The sequence below is a fragment of the Fringilla coelebs genome (genome assembly GCF_963513975.1).
Source record: "Fringilla coelebs genome assembly, chromosome: 3".
NCBI lineage: Eukaryota > Metazoa > Chordata > Aves > Passeriformes > Fringillidae > Fringilla > Fringilla coelebs.
The window spans coordinates 53,887,876-53,910,546 of record NC_140030.1 but is presented as its reverse complement, the minus strand read 5'-3'; the positions used below and the strand labels follow the sequence as shown (position 1 = coordinate 53,910,546).

The 22,671-nt window shown below is 38.5% G+C and overlaps 1 protein-coding gene across 2 annotated transcripts in view; it reads left to right on the top strand.

Annotated features, from left to right (window-relative positions):
* PTPRK (protein tyrosine phosphatase receptor type K) overlaps nt 1–22,671 on the top strand; it is a 374,688-nt gene that overhangs the window by 171,499 nt on the left and 180,518 nt on the right. For both annotated transcript variants that reach the window (XM_084201677.1, XM_084201678.1), the window contains exons 5-6: nt 875–990; nt 14,923–15,097. In XM_084201677.1, coding sequence (XP_084057803.1) covers nt 875–990; nt 14,923–15,097 — 291 coding nt within the window. The remainder of the gene's footprint in view (nt 1–874; nt 991–14,922; nt 15,098–22,671) is intronic.

Genomic DNA, 22,671 nt, shown 5'->3' with positions numbered 1-22,671 from the left:
CTCAGCAAAGCTCTGCTTGGATTCAATATCTGGCTTTCATATGTATTTTCTTCCTCTTCTTTGTGTTTTGTTTTGAAATGCCAAAACAAAAGGCACTCGGGTACAGTCATCCCAGCACATTATCAGTATGTTATGGAATTCAGACAAGCTCTCTTTGTTACTGATGTTTAAACCTTGTTTGTTCCAATTTAATGTTTTTTCCTGTGCGTCATGTTTTCTTAGTAAGCACAAAGAAAGAACAGTTCAGCTACTGTTTGCTTTAGTAGTTCTTGAGAAAAGGGTGGGTGAGCTGTGTAATGTGCCCATTCCTCAAATGTTTCTGTTGGCTTTTGTAGGTTTAGTAAATTCTTCAGGTGGTTGTGCCACTGAGATTTCCTATAGCCTTTCTCAGTGTGGGAAATAGATTTGTCAGCTCCTGAAATACTATCTTCAATGCCACAAATGATTTCGTTTTCCAAGACAAAAGCTCTGAGTTGCATTGCAAACAACATGAGCAGTATCTATTTGCTTGAGCAGTATGCTGCTAATTGGGTTTTTCTCAGTATGATGGATTTCATACAGTCAAAAGTCTTTGGGATAATTTTTGTCAAGTGCTGCTGACGTTTTGGCATCTGGTCTCCTTCTTTTGGCTTCTATTTTAAAAAGACTTTATTATAACACATGTATAACATAAGTTAGTAGAAACACTAGGGGAGCAGGGGAAAGACTGAAAGCACTCCTTGAACACAGATGAGACAAATAATATTCTCTCTAATGTTTCTTTTTTAGCCAAAGATTGTTAAAGCACAGAGGTTGAGGGAGATAATAACGTTTCTGGCACCTTTATTTTTTCATAATGACTTTTATTTGTAATTTTTGTTTTCCCCCTCTACAGATAAATCTCCACATTTTTTGAGGCTGGGGGATGTGGAGGTCAATGCAGGGCAGAATGCTACATTTCAGTGCATTGCTACAGGGAGAGATGCCGTGAATAACAAGTTATGGCTCCAGGTAAGGCTAACTCATGCAAGTCTGTTTGGCTAGAGGACAAGCTGCTTTCTGGAGATGAAATGTTTAAAATTCAAAACCTTTTATTTTTCTGCACGTAATGCACATAGTTTAAATGGAATTTTATGTCTGTTCAGTGGAGAAACTTGTAATCAGTTTTGCAACGTTGTAAAGCTTTGTTTAAAAATAAGAGCTGGTGTGGGTGCTAAGGTTGGCCCTTAAAGGCATGGTGTGCTTTCTCTCAGTAAAGAGAGAATAAACAGAGGAGTTGTAAATCAACTCCTCTGTTTATTATTAAATGCAGATAACTGGCTTTTAGGATCTAGTAATACACAGATGTAACACAGCTGTCTTGAATTTTGAGGACTTTTTAATCACACAAATTACCTGTCCAAGCAGGTGGCTGGAGGGATGTGGCTGTACTACTGTGTGCATATCAGTTTCACTCAGTAGCATATTAATTGGAAGAGCCTAAAAGGACTGGTGTACATCCTTTTTCTCTGTCTCCACAATAGGAGGAACTTTAACTTTTACCCATTTATAATTGTGAATAGTATGCATGTCAGAATTTAAGAGATGATTCTAACCAGAATATAACCCTTCTTACTATGAAAGAAAGAAAAGAAGAAATTAACACCACCAGCCTTCAAAATACCCAGTCTCCTCTGAATAATGGCAATGGGGTACTTACACTTAAGACCTCTGGTTGAGTAAAATGATGGCGTTTCCAGTTGCTCTTAAAAAAATTAAATTTTACCACTTAAAAAGGATTAAAAAATCACTTAAGTGGTACATGTACAACTTCTGTGCATTCTTTAGTTTAAATGTAGATCTTAAGCACCAACATCCCTTTAGAATGGTTTCTAAATATGTTGTCTAAAACTTTTTTCCTATAATGTGTATTTTAGTTTATTTTCAGAACTAAAATCTATGTAATTTTTGGGATACATACTTTAAAATTATCTATAATCATAACTAAAATATGTATTTTTGATCAAATGTACTTTGAAGTGAATTACAATCAGTTATTTCAGCTGGATTTTTGTTTTAATAGTGGAGCTGATGAACCTTGACTAGCTGTTGCACATAGGCATGTGATAAGCTTAAAATTTTAAAAAGATTTTTTAAAAAGATGATTAAAAATCTGATATGCAAATAGTATTATTAGACAAATATGCTGCAACATTAAAAAGGAACACAAGCAGTAACTGCATTACATTTAGTGAAAAGGTATCACAGCAGCAGGAATGATTTGTACTCCATGTCTTTGAGCAGTAATTTGTTTAAATTGAGTAAACATGTTATGCAGTCATTCAGAAAAAGCAGCTTGATTTCAGAGACTTGCCAAATAGAGAACACAAAGCACAAAAAATGAAACTGGCCTGGGTTTTGCTATATCCAAGGCAAGACAATAGCACGAGGAGCATTCCAGCAAACCTGTGAAGCGCCACTTGCAGTTGATTGTGGGTCAGAAAGACGCAGTAGAGACAGCCAGCTGGAAATCTTCCCTTTCACTCACTCCTTGGAGGCAGATAACTCTGACAGATTATCCTTTCTAACTTTCACTCCCTGGAGAAGCCCAACTAGCAGCCAGATCAACTTAGAAAACATATGTTTTGTCCCTCCATATGCTTCATGGGTAGTTTATTTTTGTGTGTGTGTATATGGATCACAGATATGATAATTTCTCACAGTGTGATAGATGAAGTACTTTAGAGGTTACAGCTCTGCTCGCCTGGGCTTGTGAAGTGCTCTGATACTCTTGAAGACCCCTTGATACTCAAGCTTCTGTTCTCTTTCTTTTTGTCCTGTAAACAGTCATGAATTTTCACCAATCTTTTTCACTCTTCATTCCACCTTGCAATCCTACTTCTCCAATATGTGTGAATTGGCAACCTTCCCTATATGGATAATTTTCTTTAGATTGGACTCAAAGTTACTGTTGTTGTACATAGCTAATAGTGAACTTACTCCTTATCCTTAAAAACTGGCATGGATATGTTTGGGCCTCATGAAACACTGGAGTGTAACTTGGAAAAGGTTTGCTTTAACCTTTGACCAAACTCAAGACTCATAAAGCCCGAACAGCCTGAAAGGAAGAACTGGCAGATCAAATCAAATGCCTAAGTAATTGTTTTTGAGAGTCTTGAGCTGAAGCATTCCAGGAATGTATTTTTCTCATAGCAAGAAAGACCATTATATAAAAAAAAAGACAAAGTGCAAAAATGAAAACTAAGTAGATGATGGTGGGGAAGAAGACACTTGCCAAGCACATAGTTTTGGAGAAAATAGTTTTTGGTTATGTCCTTATTGAAAAAGAAAAACTATTTCCTTGAGAAGGAAGAAATAAAAGGAAAAAACAGCAAAGAATTGGCTATTAAAACACATTCTTTCATAAGGAGAAGTTTGAGGAGCAATCTGGGACATCAGGCTTTTTGCACCTGAGGAGATCTAAGATTTCATTTGCTTACATTGAAGTAGTAAATATGTGCAGGCTGAGATTTTGTTGAAGACTACCGGTGTTCTCTGGTTCTTGCAGTCTTCTGTTTGGAGAAGAATTAAAGTAAATTCAACAGCACATAACAAAAACCAGCAGCCACCCTGCTCTGTGTTCAAAGCCCTGCAGTCCCGTGGCTGCTTTGGCAGGGCTTGGTCTGAGCTGCTCTGGGATCAGCTTCACCCTCTTGATCCCTCTCTGCACTGATCTGGAGCTTTTGCAGATCTCCAGTAAGTCAGTTCAGGAAAGTGATCTGACCAAAAAGGATTTTGACTCCAATTGGATTTTTGTTGTTGGGGGGAAGGGGGGTTGTGGATTTTTTTGTTTCTTTTTTTTTTGATTTGTTCATGTTTTTTCTTGTTTCGTGGTTTTGTTTTTGTTTTATTTTAATTTGTTTGCTTGGAATTTTGTTTTTTGGGTTTTTTTGTGTGTGTCTTTTTCTCCAGTTTGATTCATGTCTAAATTACCCATATAAATAATGCCAGTGGGTGGAAAAGGATTGGGATGTTTGATTAGAAGCAAGGAAGAGGGAAAGACTGTAACCACATGATATAAAAGTGGGGATTATGGTAGCGTGTCTCCTTGTAGACCTAAAACTTCAATTTTGTTTTAGTTATTGGGCCCTGATCATATACTAGGTGTTCTATCTGCAAGTGCATTTCCATGCTTATGTTTTTCCCAGTGTATAAATAAATAAGTGCACATAGCTTTATGTGCCTAAAAATAAAAATGGACAAAAATAGGCACAGCATTTCAATGCACGGTTTCCTGTGTGTTTACTGCTGCAATGACAGTATTTTCATCAACACCATTTTCTATAAATGTATGTCTGTAAACATTTCAGACAAATAGGGATTAACACTGAATTGAACTTCTCCTGACTTTCAAGGCTGCAGATTCTGCTCTTGTTTGTTTGGTTTTGGATTGTATCTGGTCTCCTGTCCCCTTTGATATCCCTTTCCTGCCACCTCTGTATTTTGCAGCCTCAGCGGACCAATGTTTGGGACAGTCAAAGCTCTGTCATTGAAAGATAAGCAGTAAAGATAATAGAAGTTTTAAAAAGTTGAGGCTGCATTAATACAGAATAAATATTTGCACAGATAAAGAGATTTAACTGGTTGAACAAGATGATCTGAAACACACCTTTGTGACAGTGTGAATGGTAGGTGTGGGAGCAGGACAGAAATGCAGCTCAGATTCTTTTGTTCCTCACCTTATCAACTTGATCTGCTATCAAATCTTTTACGGTTATGTGCTGAAGGAGTCTCTTTATGACCTGCAATTATTAGCAAATTCTGAAAAGCTTTCAAAGCCCTTAGTTTTTGTTTAAATGTTAAACAACATAGATGTTGTTTCTAAAGTACATTCAGTCATTCATAGTGCTTAGTATCTTTTTTACTTGTCATTCCCTTCAGAATGTAATGCTGGGGGGGCTTTTTTTTCCCAGCATTTTCCAACTTCTCTTAAAATTTCCACTGTAATATATCACATGCCAACAGCTGTAGTTTGGTCTTACTGCCCACACTTGAAGCAGATGAGTTGTGTGACAGGAGCTCCTAAAGCCAAGGTGGTAACCTAGGTTTTCCACCTGTTATGCTTTGGTATGCTCTAATTTCTAAGCTTTAGGAATTAGCAGAATTTCTTGCTGAAAAATGCTTTCCTGTAGGTGGTGACCATAAGTGTGTGTGTAATCTTAAAGAAATGAATATAGTGTGTATAGATGGATATAATAATTTACTGGTTTTTGCCCACTTACTGCTAATTTTCTTTCTTTCTAAAGTGTATGAATTTTCTTTCTTTGAAAAGATGCTTAAAGAATAAGGAATTTTTCTTTTATCAACATTTGATGCACCTTACTGCTTTGGGCACATTAATTTGCTAAATTACTGTAAGAAGGATTCCTGTTTTATTCTATTTATTTTCCTGTGAAATGTCATGCATTCCACTGGAGTTATGTCAGTAAATAAGCTGGCAAACAAGTCGCTTCTGCATGGTAATCCTGTGCTCAGAATGGATATGTGTTATGTATTAAATTTTTGAAAGAATAGTGCACACAGAGCATTCTGAACACGGAAATGCAAGAGTGGGATGGGGGCTCTGTTTATTTCATGTAGCAATTTCTGTATGAAGAAAGCTTCATTTCTTTGCAAAGATAGTAGAGAAATAGAATTGACTGGGTAGGTTAAATAACATTTGGGTACACCAAGACTCCAGAAAGCAGCATATGTATCGTCCAGCATTTGTTTTGTCGATCTAATTGGGATATCAAAGCAATAGGGTTTTTTGCATAATCGGGCTGTGTTTAACGGCTTCCTGAGCTGGGAACCATTGTGGCTCCCAGAAGCCCAATACGATTTGCAGCGTCTTATCGATGTCCGGCTTAGCTGGACACTGGTACAGCGCAGCGTGCAGAGCTTTTTGCGGGAACATCTGTTAAACCATATGTCTTGGCACCTGGTTCAGATGGCGATAACTGCGGCACTAATGAGTCCATCCATCATTGCTGAGCTTTGCATTAACATAGCATTGGATTAGGGAAAGCGGCTTGCTCTGGCTTTGCAGTCAGACGCGCTTTGCCACGCTCTGCGGTGATACCATTTGCCTTGGCAAATCTGAAATTCAAAGGGGCACCGGCTGCATGCATTTAAAGGTTTAATATGCGCCTTGTAATCCTGGGCAGATCTGCCATCTGAGCGGTGGCGAGCGGGCCAATCTGTCAGCAATAGCTGTGGGTGCTGGCTAACCGCCCTCCACGCGGGCTGCCAAGGCTGGCGCCGCAGCCCCGCGCTCGCCCGTGGAGAGACTCGTCAGCGTTAATACGGTCTGATGCAGCCCGTGTCTCTGCCAGAGGAAAGTGTCTTTCCTCGTGGAATAACAGATAATTAAAGCAATTGCCTGAGAGTAATAATTGAAAAAGTGAAATTAAACAGCATTATGGAAAATAAAATGCAAATTGCTGTAAAAACAATGGAGTCGGGCTGACCTCCCAGCGGTACCAACTGTTACTGGAGGATGAGCGAGCGTCTGTTCGGGCTCAAACAACTGGCTGCATCCCACTCCTTTTGTAGAGGAAACTGCCCTAATCCCCCAATGCCCCGTTCACCATCATCTTGGGTTTTGGTGCTGATTGCCACAGAATGGAATGTGATATTTAGCGTTCATTTTTCTTGCTAGGTACTGCATGTATGCGTTCTTTAACGAGCCATTGGACCAGGCACATGCAGATGGTATCCTGTGATGATGCATTGTGCAAGACCAACATAATATTCCAGGAATTTAGATTAGAAATGCTGTATAAGAATTCGTGCCTCTGGCAAAGGGTTGAGGGACAAAACATTGGCTATTTTGTTTTGCTTTCTGTAAGGGCTATTTCCCCTCAAAGGAGAGAAGTTATGCAACAGAAGTCCTTTACTCCTGCTCTTCCCAGGTGAAGACGTGGATTAGTATTCAGCAGGAGGGTTGAAGTGTGGGCTGTGGGTCTTTGGGGCAAGCCATTTAGTTAATGGTAATAACAGAGAATGCTGGGAGACTTGCTTTTGGTCGCAGAAAAAATGCATTTCTAATAGGAGAGTCACGTCCAATTTAACTTTGTTTTACATTGTTTGCATGTTGCTTTCTATGAGTTTTCTAATGTAACTTTGCCTTTTGAGATACCATTGCATTTTGATACAGTTAATTAACTGGTTAAGATACCCTTTCTTTAGTTTGATGATAAAACATTTGCTGTTACAGTGCATGCTATTCACCATGTTCATTACATTGGAAGAATGTTTTTTGTTGGTTTGCACAAATTTTATGATCCCTGAAAGCTAAGGAGAGCTGAGTATACTCTGAATGTTAGAAAAGCTTTGTTATTTTGCTTTTTTATTTAGTGCTGCCTAGAGAGAGTTCAGAGAAGATGCCTTGCTAGCATCCGCAGGGTTTCAGCCGTGGAACTGTGATGGAGAGTTTTGATCCCCTTTTTGGTTTTGGTCAACTGTCAAGTTTGATGCTTTTTGGTTTTGAACTGGAATAAGTCAGTCAGGCCTGCTTGCCCTAAGGAGGAGTGGGAGGTATGATGCTGTGTGGAGGCTGCAGGAAGAGAGAAGGCCTATGGCTCTGGTTTTGCTCTTCTTCCTGGGTGGCAGTGGGTGAGCCTCTGGGGAGGCAGAAGACTTTTTTGGATTATCAGCATCATCTGCCTAAAGCAAGTACTAATCTGCACAGCAAACTGGGCTGTTTGTGCCAAACCTTCTTTCCTCAACCAGTAAAATCCTGCTCAAGTCTACATCATCTTTCCTTTATCTTGATTACTGACAGTGGCTAAGCAGGATATACATTTTTTTTTCCTGTGCTTGAGGCTTGCACAGAAACCTCACTTTCCTCATTTGTTTCATATTGGTTGATTTTACTTGCAGAAAATATATTTTTGAAAGGAAGACACAGTGTAGGGAGGCATAGAGGACTCTTTTGCAATGCCTTGCCTATTCTACCTTCACTTTCTCGTCATCATGTTTATGGTGTGTGATAGACATTCTGGTTCCCCAAACCTTTTTTCCAAAGTTGTATGAAAAGCTGCCTTGAAGTGATCTATTAGGCTCCTTGTAAATGACTTGTAGTTTATTCTGTATCGCACACTCCTGACTCAGACATGGTTATACAGAATATTCAACCCATGAAAATTTAAAGTATTTATAACTTTTTTCACCAAGGTTTTTTTTTCTCCCTCTGTTTTCTTCCCCCTCTATTCACCCTTGATGCTATCTATGTCATTTAACCCTGAATGAACCATTCTCTCTCTCTCCTGCCTCAATTTATCAGCTTCATGGATAAATATGGCAGTTTCCCCTAGATGCCCGGTCATCCTAGGTTTCAACACCATGAAATACTGTAATCCTCCTGGTCTTAATTTAATTCTGCCCCAGTTAGCTAAGTCCTCTGGTCTGCATTGCTACCAGTCATTTAGTTTACACAGCTGCCTTTGGAGTTGCCCTCCCTGTAGGCCTTCCCTGGCATCCTGTGGTGGCTGGAGCATCTGGTCCTGGGAGCTGTGCTGCTGATTGTGGCCTCGGTGGTGGCTCTTCCCTCCTGCCCTTTTGTACTTAACAGGTAGAACAGCTGCAGTGGAAGTTTGGTCCTTCTATGTAGTTGGTAGTCACTCCTCTGTCAGCCAGTGGCTGAAGCACTCATGTAAGTGAGACACCTGAAATAAAGATGATGCATGCAAAAAGATATAGTTATAAATTCCTTGGCCATTCTGTACTGGGACTCCTGTCTATTATCACCTGCATCCAGGTTGTCTTCTCCTCAGTGGTGGGATGTGTGGTAGGTAGCCTAATACCCCAGGCTCTAGTTTTCTCAAATAGCTGCAAGACCTAATGAATTACAGAAGAATAAGAGCAGCTGGTAGGCTTGGATGCTTTTAGAAAATGGTAAAATGGTGTGCCGAGAAATTTTTGAGGGGCTACCTTGTGGTGTGTCAGCCCTCAGTAGTGGGTTCTTCTGCAATTTTTTTCCTTCATTGTCATCTAACTAAGCAGATTTTTTTTTATTTTGTGCTGCAGGATAAATACTGTAGTTCATTGTGCACTGCTCAAGGTGACATAGACCTTAAATCACTGTGTCAGGAATCCATACTTTTGTGAATTATGCATTTTTGGTTGCTTGTTGTTATTTTTTTTAATCAAGAACACTGCCTTCCAGAACAAAATATTTCTGAAATACTCTATTTAAAAAAAATATATATATATTTATGTACATTTTTTTTCAATGTTCAACGTGTGTTCAATTAAGCTCAAACGAAGAGGTTTTACAATGCTCAAAGAAAGTGAGTGCGGCTTTTGTTTGTGTGGTGCATGGCCAGGGATGTGGTACTATGAATTTTGCTAGTTTGCCTTGGGTGGCTCTTATTATAATAAAATAAATTAGAAGTGCTACCTCTAAAGGGCCAGATGGCTCTCAATTAGATTATTTCATCAGAGCCCTTGATTTCTTCAGTAGGAGGGTCAGTGTAGTGTGATAGAAATTGGAGCTACTTCAAAGGGGACAAGTTTGAGAAACAGCAGTGCATGATACCAAGACACTTGAAGTAATCATGGATTTTTCTCTACTGCAGTGCAGCGTGCAGGATAAAGCTTGGCTTGTCACACTTGTTCATGATCTTCAGTGTATGTTTGCATAGGAAAAGTTGTGTGGCTTTTCTTGCTAATAAATGAACGCACAGTTCGTTGGAAAGTAGAATCTTATTCTGGTTTGCTATGCATATAGGAGACCAGAAAGTTAAAGCAAGTCCTACTAATTTTCTACTTTAAAAAAAAAAATTACTGTTTCCTCTTAATAATCAATCAAACTAAAGAAATTGTTAGTTCACCTTCTTTTATTCTAAGAATATAGGACTATTTAGGCATATTACTTAAGCTATATTTCTAATTCATTATCTGCTTGAAAAAAAATTATTTCTTAGTCTAAATTCTGTACTTATAAATAAATAATAATAATCCCACTTTATTCAGTAATTAAATCCTTTGTGGGCAAAAAATTAAAATTTTATTTATAATTTCCCACAATAAATGTATGTCATTCTTTATTATGTTCCTAGTATGTTAATAAATCTCAGAATGCCAAGAGTATATTGAGACATTTGTGCAAAAGGAGAAAATATAATAATAGCAATAACAATAATAATATAGAAATGGTTTTAATTTTTTCTCCATTTGGAAGTTGTATCTTAAATGCTCTAAAAGAATATGTATGTCTGTGGAAAGTGACAGACAGGTGCACATAAAATTTAAACACCATAGTTCTTTGTGTATTTTACTTCTCTTTTTTTCTTTTTTTTTTTATTTTTTGAAAACATCATACGGCAGAGACCGTGCATTATTGCTGGCATTCAAACTATCCACAGTCAACCCTCTTTCTTTTTCTCCCCCCTTCAAAAAGAGACATTTCTCTCTTTACATAATGAATAAACCCAGGAGTGTTTTGGAACATGTTGTTTACAAATGCCCCTTTACTCAAGGCAGCAGAGGTTTAATGCCCTGGGCTGATGGGGTTATCTTTCCAGCCCTTGTGCTGCCAGTGAAGTTCTGATTGCAGCTTTGGGGACTGGATTGCTCAGACAAACTGTGGACTTGTGCCCCGCATACCACACATAACTTGCCCTCTCCTCTGCTGCCGGTGGCCGTGCAGTGAATCCGATCACAAACTGATGATAATATATGGGCAGGGAGAGAGCTCTCAGGAAGATTTTTCATATTCCAGGTTGGTTTTTTTTGCATGAGCACAGGAGGGAAGGTGGGGAGGGGGCAAGTGCAGGGCAGCTGGTAGAGCACTGCTGCCAGAGTAAGGCGGGTGTCACTGCAGCCAAACGTTGACATCATCTGATCTCTGGAGGCATCCCGGCATCCAGCCGAGAGCCTGAGAAGGCAACCAGAGTTGACTGTAATTATTAGCAGTACAGCGGGCTTGTTTTAAGGTGTTTACAGTAAGAAAAGGATGGGATGTGTAAGGTTGAACTGTCCAAGCTTATAAAAATCACTGGTGTGAAAAAAAGGGTTCTGGAAAATTTAGAGGGAGCATCGCTGCAGACAGGTGTCTCATTGCTATTTAACCAAAAACAGTAAAGCTCACCACTTTTCAACCCGAAAAGTTAAGGGAGAAAGGCTGATAAGTTTTTAATTTGTTTAAGATGTGCACTTAAATTCTACCAATTAAATAAGACTTTGCAGTTTAGATTCTTTTGGTTCCACTCGGGTTCTAAAAGATCCACTAAAATTGCATTTCATATTTACTAAATGTTTGATTTCTTTCATAAGGCAAAAGAGAGATATTTAAGACTAATTGTTCATTTACCCAAGATTGTTTTTAAGCTGCGTAGGCTTTGCTGTTGACTTTATTTAAAATATAGATGATCTAATTTCATTGCGTGAAAAAAGTTTAATGAAACCATGTTCCTATCAAATTAAAAATAACCTTAAAGTCAGAGCAATTTATTTAAGATTGTAATTTAAAATGCCTGGAATGCCAGAATTAAGGAGGTTTTTTCACAGGCTGGTATTTCTTTTAATCAAGTGTTTAGAGAGAGTAGTTCTTTGCGAAGCCCAGAGTTATTTTCACAAAAGAGGAGAACTGCCTGGTGGTGACCTCTCTTAAATGAGCAATTCAGGGTTATCAAATCAGACAGCAAGAGACTGGAGGAACCAAGGATCACACAGGGTACAGCCATTACCCATTAGTATAACTCCACATTAATTTTAAATTGAATTTTTAAAACTTAATTGAGCAGCATTTTCAAGATCTGTTCAGTGTGAGCAGGACATAAATTGAAACAGTATGTACCAGGAACCCTTAATAAGCAGAGAGCACTGCTGCCTTTCTTTCCTCTCCTTTAAAATCAGTAGTAATGTTCTGACATTAAAAAGAAGAATTTAATTAAGAGATCGTGACAGTGCATCTGAACTCTGACTGGCTAATGGGTTACCAATGTAAGGAATATCCACTGAAATGAATGCGGGGCTTTTTCCTTAACATTCATTTTTAGATGAGAACTCTCTTCTGTTTGAACTTTTCATCATTTTAATGATGGAAAAATATTCTAATGGATAATCTATACATGAAGAAGGACTTTGAAAATGTAGTTGTGCAGTTGTTTCCCGAGAAACAAATTCTAATACAGAGAAATTGGAGCAACTGCTCCAAGCCTTGTAAGATAATATGGCAGGAAGTCACTGATAGAAATAAAGAAAATCTGAGGTGTTGTTCTAGAACTGTAAAGCTTGTCAAATTTTATTTTAATTAATTTCTCTGGAAGTGAATTAATATTTCATTTTAAGTAGAAGCCAAATTCACTTTGTTTCTCAACTTGAAACATGCAGATGAGCTTAAGTAAGCAAGTTCTGATCTTCAGAGTGTGAATTATTTTATACAGTGTAGCTTGGATGTGCTTCGCTGCAGACTAAGCGTTTGGCATTCCAATTTGAAGAGCTGGACTTACTGAAATGGAGTCCTTCATTTTTGAGAACTCCCTAATATGTATTTTCCCTTCATAGCAGAAGAATGACTGCGTTACATGGTTTTCTTGTCAAGTCTGCTATCATATAAGGTTTAAAGATACACTTTTGGTTTATTATTGGCTCCTTGGTATTTTTGACAGTCATATGGGAAGTTTGTGTTTAGGGGGGAGTTTGACTTCCTTCTGCTGGGTGGCTATGATGTGGCAAGGCCATCAGGGCACAGGACAAGCCTGAGAAGAAGAAAGTACCATGAGGTTTGTTTATTTTGGTTATTTCAAGGCACTAGATTTAAGGTTTATATTAAACAAATAAACAAAACCAAATAAAATTTCTCATTGTCTGAACCTTTGGTTGGTACTGGGGAAGCGGGGCAGGGCTGAGGTGGGGAGGAGGGTGGGGAGTGCACGGCTTGAAAATCCTGCTTTCAAATTTAGTATTTTCTATCAAAAGAAGCCAGCTAGCTGGAGGGGAAGGTGCACCTCCCACAAAATAATTTTACTGTTGTTTAAGCATCCCTTAAATAAGGCCTTTATCATCATCTCTCATTTGCTTGATATTGAAATGTAATAATTTCATTGATTCTTGAAGTTCAATAAGGCTTTTCACGTGTAGGAGTATTTGCAGGCATTAGAAAAGTTCCTGAATTTTTCTTGATTGAAGTCAGGTACCCACAGAGCTGAGGATGGTGACTTGGTGGCACCACTGTTGCTCCAGGTGTGCTAGAGCCCAACATCCACTGCTTTTTCCCTGGAAACACCGTCTCAGAGACCACCCCTTCTGATAACCAGGCTTGTGGTTCTTGTGAGATGATGACAGTTTTAGGGAGGATCAATAAGAGTACCTTTCGGAAGTGTCTTGTTTGCTTTTTTGTTCTGGAAATCTGTTTTTGCTCTTGGCATCTCGTGGCTCTTTCTGGCCCAGCCCTGCAGACAAAGCTCACAGCTGAGGAAATGGCAGAGAGGGTGGCTGGGTGAGGGAAACCAGATGGTGTCTTCCTGCAGTGAGAAAATCCCACCAATAAACCTGCAGCTGGTAAAGATAATGGCATGGTCTTTGTACTGCAATGTGAGTGACTGAAATCTGCCTGCTTGGTATAAAAAAAATTAATCTGTTTAAACATGTTAATAGTTAGACTGAATTCTTCTTTCAGTCGTGATGGACCTCTGGTTAATCTACCACAAAGCTGTTTAAAGTGACTAGCCCATGCTAGGACAGCAAAGGGTGGATGTAAAATGTTCTGCATTACTCCTGCTGGTGACACAAGGCTAGCTGATATACACATGCAGCATTAAATCATCTCCTTTTTCTGCCCTTTGTGTTTTGCCACAGGCTTTCAGGTTATTAAATTCTGTTGCTCAGCAGTAGTGCTTTTGGTGTTAGAAAGCTTGGAGTTTAAAACCTCAATGAAGTTTCTCATTCCAGGGGTTGATTAGAGCTAAAAATGTTCACAGAGGTCGCACTTTGCTGTATGTTGGGCAGAATGAGTGGTTACAAGCAAATGCTGCCATCTTTCCAGGGACTGAGCAATGATGAGTGCTCAGAAACTGTATCCTGGTCAGGAAATAACATACAATTGATCCATGAGAGAACAGTGACATTGTTTGTTCTCTTTGTGCAGGTTTCTGGGTGTTTTTTAATGCTGACTTTTGGTGGAGGGTCTGTTTTTCAATTGAAATCAAAATTGAGCATTTAATGTGAATGGTAATAAGGAAAAAGGATCCCACAAGAGCTCAAACTGTTTCTGTCTTACTAACCTGTCACCTGGCCCCGCAGCTCCAGACAGATTAAATTTTTCAGTGATTTGTGGCAGCTATGCCTTTTTTAAGAACTCTCTAAGCTTCTTCCTCTAAATTTGATCTGTGTTATTCCTCTTTTAGCGCCTTCCTGCCCTCCACTTTTTATTTCAGCTAGCTTTAGATGGATAGGTGGTGCTTAGTATAACAAAGCTAAACTTTTAGAAGGTATTGAACTTGGACAGATAAAAGGTAGCATTAAAAAGGAAACATTGGTTGGTTGGTGAAAAAAGAGCTGTAGCAGACCTTTGAAATCCCTCAATGCCAGGTTTGCTTAAATGTGTCTTACAATACACCCAGTGTATGTGTTGTAAATCTGCTTAAAGTTGAATGAATTTTCTTAGGAGTACAACTGCTACTGCTGGGCTGTCCTATAAGGCAGTTGCAGTTGAGTATGTCATGGTCGTGTTTTTGTGCCAGTGCAAAATCCTGATGGGTACTTTTCTTGATAACTTGATTTTGAAATGATTTTGAGTACTGTTTTTTCTTGATGGGACCTCAGTACTGAGGTCTTCTACCATGGAAATGCATGGTAGCGTGGTCTGAGTGCGTTTGGGTTGAGGTTTTGTTTTTTGTGTCTTCTTTGTATGAAGATAATGATAAATGCCTTTTATATCTTTTGAGTTAACTCTGCCTTGGTTGCTCTTATTTTCAGAGAAGAAATGGGGAAGATATTCCAGTTGCTCAGACTAAAAATATCAATCACAGAAGATTTGCAGCTACCTTTAAGTTGCAAGAGGTGACAAAAACCGACCAGGATTTGTACCGCTGTGTAACTCAGTCAGAGAGAGGTTCTGGAGTCTCAAACTTTGCTCAACTTATTGTTCGAGGTAAATTTTTATTTATTTTCATTTTCATTTCAAGTTACATGCTTTCAATAACAGTGCTTTCTGCTTACACTTTTTATTTAGCCTGCATATGCCTTGATCTGAAATGATCACACAAAGATAGCCCTGTGAAACTCGCATAAGTTGAAAGACTGGTTTGCAAAGCTTCTTAAAATTGCTTTCCATGGAATGCACCTGTGTGAAACCCTGATCCCACAGTGTGTGGAATGTGCCTGCATGCTTTTCTGGGAATGTTATTTGTTCCACTTGAGGTGCAATTCAGCTTCCAGCTATACAGAGTTGCCATTCCCCTTTAAAATCTGTTGTCTTGAGCGTACTGGTAGTAGAACAAATAATACATTGCTCTGTTACCTGGGAGACAGGTAGATTAAAAGAATTGTAAACTTTCACCTACCCAAGGACTACTGGGAACATTGTGGAGATGTACTGTGATGCTTTCCAATACAGAAGTAAATGGTAAGAAAAGAAAACTTGCTTTTTCCCCTTGAAATACTTTTTTGGTTGAAACTAATTCGAAAGCCAGCTGGTGTGCAACCATAGCTTGCTTGTGGTGTGATCAAGTTGGAGATTTTTTTCTTTATTCCATCTTTTGCTCTGGAAACATGTAATCTTGACTGGTGAAGGATGTGGTTGAACACAGAAGTTCAGTTTTCACTTCCAAAATTGTGTGCTCCATGCCCTGGAATAAGCTATTGAACCACTCCTTACCTGACTATGTTACCTCCAAAATTTGTTCTTTCATTCTTAGTTGTGATGAGGTTGGCAGTTTTTTAACTGGGAAAAAAAGTGTACAAAATCTGTTTGCAGGGCTGCTGCCTGGTAGAGGGGCTGTTTTGGCCAGGTGGGTGCAGGGGTCCAGCACACGGTGGGCTCTTGCTTGGTTCATTAGTGAAGCAGCCAGATGTTTGCTCCTTGTAGACAGACATTGCATCTGGAACGGGGACAGGGCAAGCAAGTTTGTCCTCAGTTTGTAGAAATTAAAGCTGTGCAGGAAATGCCCTGACCTATTTTTTGTCTGGTATTTGCTGGCAGAGGTATTTTCCCTGGGAGGTTGGTTGATTGAGGTCAACCAGGTTTTATGGCTGCTATAAAACATCAATAAAAATGGGCCTTGCTGACTATACAAAGATTTAGGCAACATGTTAAGAGCTTCTTTTTATTCTGTTAGATGCACCTTTTGTCTAGGAAACTGCAAGATGGTCTTCATCCTGATAAGCTGAAATAAGTCCTATTGAGGCACAAAACCAGACTATTGTTATTAGAAAGGCTGGGCAAATCAGTGCATTTATCCAATAAATTAAGTTTTCTATTTTTTCTTCTAGTATAAAACCACAATAAAATAGTGTTTAGAATACTATTCGTCTCAAAAAAAAAAAACCCAACAAACCAACAAGAATATAAAATCTCATAGTACCGTCTTTTAAAATGCATCACATTGTCCTGCTGAAAAATTTAGGTAATTTCATTGATAACACCATATTTATGGCTCAAATCATAAATTTGATATTTAGCTATATATATATAGCAGCTATAGAGTTGTTTTATTTTAAGGTTAATTTTAATTTTTGTGAGCTTTTTATTAAAAGTCCACGAATCTTAACTTTTTTCTTTCTTAAATATATATATACACACACACACATATATACATATATAAATAAAAAATATTAAAAAATGCCCTAAAAGATAAACCTTCCAAAACTGTTTTCATCTATTTGACATCATGGTAGAGAACAAAGATATATGTTTTATAGTTGGATTTATTGCTTGCTGATGTATTTAAAAAGCAATATACAGTAATATATTTTCTTGTTTGTCTGGATAACCGCTAAATAAATCTTGTTAGCCAAAAAAGCATACCCATACCCTTAGGGATCAGCTACCCTGGTGTTAAAACTGCGCTGAAAATTAACCATAATGACAGGTCCTATATCTCAGTGGCACTTTAAAGCTGACATCCTGCTACATGGATACAAAAGATGATAATTTTAGAGGAAATTTTTGGGCCACTGATATGAATTGCCTTTAATAAGAGCTGGCATAGTATTGCCCGTTGTCAAAGATGACCCAAGGGGAAGAGTTTATTAGTGCGTTTCCTTCTAAACTGGAAGTGACAGGGCATGCTTGGGGCCCTTTTGTTGCTGTTTGTAACAAATGAAAATTTCACTGCAGAATTCTCATACTGAAGAGTATTGATCTGTGTGTTCTCACAGCCAGAGGAGGGGAAAAAAACGATGAAACACAATTTACTTTGTCATGGCTTTAGTATTGCTTCCAGATAATTCTGAGTAACGATAGGGTCTTTGGTTTGTAGAAGCCAAACTTTATTGACAACACTGTTTATTAAAGAGTGAGGGATGAGGAACAGGAGTTGTTGCACAGTAACTCAAAACCTTGGTGTTTGCATTCCTGGCTAAGATATGGATATATCTTGGGATATATCCCATGTCTATACAGACATGTGATACCATAATGCAGGTGTAGAGGCATCTGATATTGTCCTGATGAGCAAACTATAAGTTAGTCTTGATTAGTAATGAAAGTTTCCAGTTCTATAATGTACATTATATTGAAACATCTTTATTTTTCATTTTGAGCTTTAGCAGAAGAATTACTTTTAGTGGAGTTCTAAACTCTATTACAAATGTAGTTACCTGGGAGGGATGGTATACATTTCAAGACCTTGAAAGAGATAACTCAATTACTCTGATTAGTTTTTTGAAGAAAAATTGAACTAGGACAGGATTTGTAATTAAATTATGAGATTTTACCAAAAGTAGTTCCAGTCAATGATTTAATGGCTCACCTTTGTATAGAGCTGGTCTTCAGCTCCCAGCTCAGTGGCTGCGCTGTATTGATTTTTTTTTTACATGGTTTCTATGGGGCTGCTATTATTCTTGGATTCATGTAGAAAGTTTTCCCTTTCCCCTTCCATTTACAGGCAGTTTGGTGTTGTCATTACTGTTAGTTGACTTACCCTCCTGAATATGTCCATCAGATTAATTGTATGTTTATATTTTCCCTGGTAAATTGGCAATTTCTGGGAATGGAATTTCTTGAAGTCTTCAGGGTTGTCTGCACTGGAACTTGAGGGAGATGCTGGGAGGAAGGAACAGTATTTGTAGTTTTTGTGATAGGTAAAAGTGAACAAGAATCCACTGATGGTTTCTTTCTTTTTCACTTATTTCTTACTTGCTTTTGAGAGCAAGCATACCTCAAAGTCTCTGCTGCTTGGTGTGCAATTGTAGACTTCTACAATTGGGCCCAAAAAAAGTGTCCAAAGAGATCACCTGTGCCCTGGCTCATGTGTATATTTGATATATACAACTGTGTAGCCTTTCCAAGTTACAGTATCAAATGTTCTGATCTTCAATCAGTAGAGGACTTGGCCTCATAATCAGTTCTTGTACTGCTTCGTGGTTCAGGGCTCTTAAAAATGTACTGGATTCTTTCTCTGTAGTTGTCAGTTTTTGCCAGAAAAGTTACCTTGTGCATCAAGAAACAAGGTAGTGTCCAACACAAAAGCTGTTATCAACTTCTTAGTTGACATGGCATGTTAAAAGAGGTGGAGATGAAGCTGATGTTACATTCTCATGTGGTTAGTTAGCAAAGTACCTTGCACATTGTTAGAAAAATAATTGTACAAAACTTGGTGTCATGCTATTACATGCTGCAAAATCAGCAGGAAATATGGTACACTTTATTTTATGTAGCTGATCTTGCACATATGATTTGGAAGAAAATGTTTGTTTGAATTAAAGATAAAGTAGAAAAATAAAGGCTGAAAAGCTTGAAATGTGCGACTCAAATGTAGCATTTGTTAATAATAATAATGTAGAGAGTTCTTGTTCTACTGATAAGTTTGTAAGTTTTATTCCATAAATTACAGCAATTTTTTATGGTTTTACTACATGATTTTTTTTTTCTTTTTAACATTTCTTCATCCAACCAAAACATCTCTTCTGTGCTGGGTTCAAAGCAAGGGGACCTCTCTGCCTTGAATTATAGTTTCAATATAGAATTGTCTTCATGCAGCTGGTAAATCCAAGTTAGTCACAGCAGACAAAGGCAGTTTTCCTCTACTGTCTTCCAAAAATCCTAAGTCGTGATGAACTGACCTGTTTCTAGGCATCTGACCTGTTTCTATGAGTTTGTGGATGTCATTATTTCTTGTGTTTGATTTGACATTGCAAGCATTCTCTTTTCTAAGACATCAGGTTCAAGTTTTGGTGGGATTTGTGATTATGTTTGACTCTTCTTTGTTAGCCTTACTGAGCTGAGTTTGCCATCAGAAGCAGCTCCTGTTATGCAAGCCTGGCAGTGATTTTTCTTGTCTGAATCTCTTTAGGGATTTTATAGAGGAAAGCTAGTAATTTGGCTGGTTCCTGGTGATGCTAGAACACTGTGAAGATGGGGTTTGCCCCTGGCAAGTAATTCTCATGGGAGCATTATTCTTTTTCTCTTACAGGAAAGCTTTGAAATATTTCCATTTGAGAAAGCTGTGGACTGAAATGCACTTTCCAAATTTCGCTGGTGCTTGTTTTGTCTGGAAAAATAAGTGAAGTCTCTAAGCTTGCTTCAGATGTGTATATTCAATTTTGTGGCTTGGTTTATTTGTTCAGTATAATAACACACTTAAAAATATGTCAAGGAGAGCACTAGGTGGCAGGTAAAAAGTAAATACATCAGGTAGCCTGAATTTACATTCCCTGCTTGCAAATGGACTGAAGTATTTTTATACCAATTTTACAAAATGCCCCATATTTCTGCCCTCCATTATTTAGTTCTCTGATAATAAGAAATTTGTAAAAAAAAAAAAAAAAAAAAAAGAAAAATTCCCTCTGGTGATATTACTCACCATCATAAATATTAGTTTAGGTTATTAGAGATGCTTTGTAATTTGTTCAGAAGTTCAGTCTCCAAGAGGCAGTGGCTTTGGACTGAAAGTCTTGAGGAGGGCCATTGTTGTGGGTTTTTCTGAATTTACTGAATTTTAGACCAGAGAGGAAATTGAGAAGGCAGGTTTTGCAGTCCAAATTATTGAAATCTGTGGGCTTTTCATCACTACCTTGGCCAAGTTTCCTTTTGAATCATCAGCAGACTTCAATAGAGGTATGCAAATATTTTTTGTGTGTCAGAAGCCCCCTCTGGCTGTTGTGCTTGGTTCATAAGATGCATTCCTGGAGTATTGATATTAATACTGCTACTCTTCTGGACACTCAGCTCATCTTCAAAATTTCTTTATACTCTTAAGTTTCCTCATTAGTTGTAGACTAGTTCTCTCATGGCTGTATCCCTGCAAGAAGAGCAGATGATAATATCATAATTACTTTGCAGTAGTTAGAAAAAGAAGGAAGTTATTTTGTGAAGTTTTTCTAAACCTTGCTAATAAATCACAAATTATATTTTGAGTGTATATTTAGGTATAAGCATTCGTTAGAGTGTCAAGGATCCAATTAACTTGATCTTTTTGTGGCATTCTCTGGTTTTAATTTCTCTACTGTATTAAGATCTTATCCTCTTTAAGTAGGTTTAACATGTGAATCTTCCTATTTTTCAATCCTCTGTTTCTTACAGCAGGTAAAGAGATGCTTTCACCCTGAAGTCAAATCCTGCCTCCTTTACATAAAAAGAATGAAATGCCTCAGAAAGTCTTTATGCTCATAATGAATAAATTGAACGAGATAGGAGGCTCAGTTTTGTCATTCATCTACATATCAGAAAGAATAGCAGCTTCACTTTCTGCTCAGGCAACTCTTCTGTGGAAGAAACTGTGCTCAGCTCCTTTGCTCAGACAATATTTGTCTCTGGTTTATATAATTAATAGGTGCGTTGCTTATTTTCTTCAGGAAGTGCACGAAAGATGCTTTTGCTGGAGAAGCAGGAGAACATAGTTTTGACAGGATTTTTCAAAGAAGCCAGAGAGATTGATTCACACGAGGTAACAGAAATGCCAGGTATTTTGCATTGGCTCCATTCCATCTTTCTGTGTTGAGCAATCTTGGCTGCACAGGTTTACATTTGAAATGAAAATCACAGGATGGCTGAGATTGAAAGGCACCTCTGGAGGTCATCTGGACCAAACTTGCCCTGCTCAAGCACAGTCATCTAGAGCCAGTTGCCCAGGATCATGTCCAGATAGCTTCTGAAAATCTCCAAGGATGGATATTCTGCAGCCTCCTTGGGCAACCTGTGTCAGTTCTCAGGCACCCTCACAGTAAGAAAAAATGTTTCCTGCTGTTCAGAGAGATCTTCTTGTATTTCAGTTGGTGCCCAGTGCCTCCTTTCTGTCACTGGGCACCACTGAAAAGTGCCTGACTGTCCCCTTTACCCCCTCCCTCCAGGTGTTTATACAGATTGGCAATATCCCCCTGAGCTGTCTCATCTCCAGCTGGCTCTTGAAATTTTTCTAATATGAGCTGGTGCTTTATTGTAGTTCTGATGTGTTCTTCAGGAAGACCTGAAACATTTAAGGTAAAGCACACATTTGCTTTTACTTCATAAGACATGAATTTTGAAGTGCTTGATATAGGCTAAATTAACTTATTCATTTGGCAAAAACAAGCCAAATAGATATGTTGATACACATCTTCTTAAAGTGTTCTCCGAACTTAAAGGTGACTGGTCTGGATCAGAGCAAAACCAAGTCCTGTAGCTCTGTGTCCTGCCCCAATAGCCTGTGACTGGGACAGAGTATCAGAGAAAAGTAGATATAGAAGCACCCTTTGCTGACTTAGGATTTTTCTGTCCCAAGGGTCTGTGGTTCAGACATTGTCTAAGTGAAGGGCAATACCCTCTCAGCCTGGACATAAGTGTTGTGCCTTAGTTTCTCACTCGTAAGCATGCAGGAACCAGAACAGATTAATGACTAACTAATTCAGTTGGTGCAAGGGCCATTTTCTATTTATAGTTTTAACTGCCTGGTGTGTGTTTTTCCCTGACATCCATGATGGATGTTGATGCTTTGTGGCACCTTTATTCACAAGTCCAAGCAGCATGAGTTCCTCTTGTGTTTTCTTCAAGGCTCCGTACTGCCTGCATGAGAGCACATGGGATAGCTTCTGTGGAACCTCTTCTCTCTTTTCTGCTCTCTTCTCAGTGACAAGAAGCATGATGGGAATATTCTTTTCACAGGCTCTGCGTAGAAATCAGAACAAAAGAAAAAAGATGAGGAGGAAAGCTAGGAATGCTGACAATTAGGTGGATTGATGTTTGCACGGCTATTTCTGCTCTTTTCTGAGGGCTGCTTTTCTGTAGGTCAATATAGTTGCATCTCTAGGCATCTAATCACATCTAGAACTACATATATCTTTTCTTTTATCATTCCTGAATAGTAGGTGTGACATTCTTTTTTGTGTGTCATTAGGTGTGACACTACTTTGTGTCCAGGAATGAACATGTAGCAGGCCTGACTGGTTTTCTGATGGCTGTCTTTGACCATGTTACATAAACGTTCAAGCAGGAATGTGCTTTCAAAGCAAGTCTCCAGAAAAGGGCCCTTCCCTGCTTGCCAGGCAGTGGACTGCTACTTGTTCTTGTCAGCTCTTGTGGAGACCTTG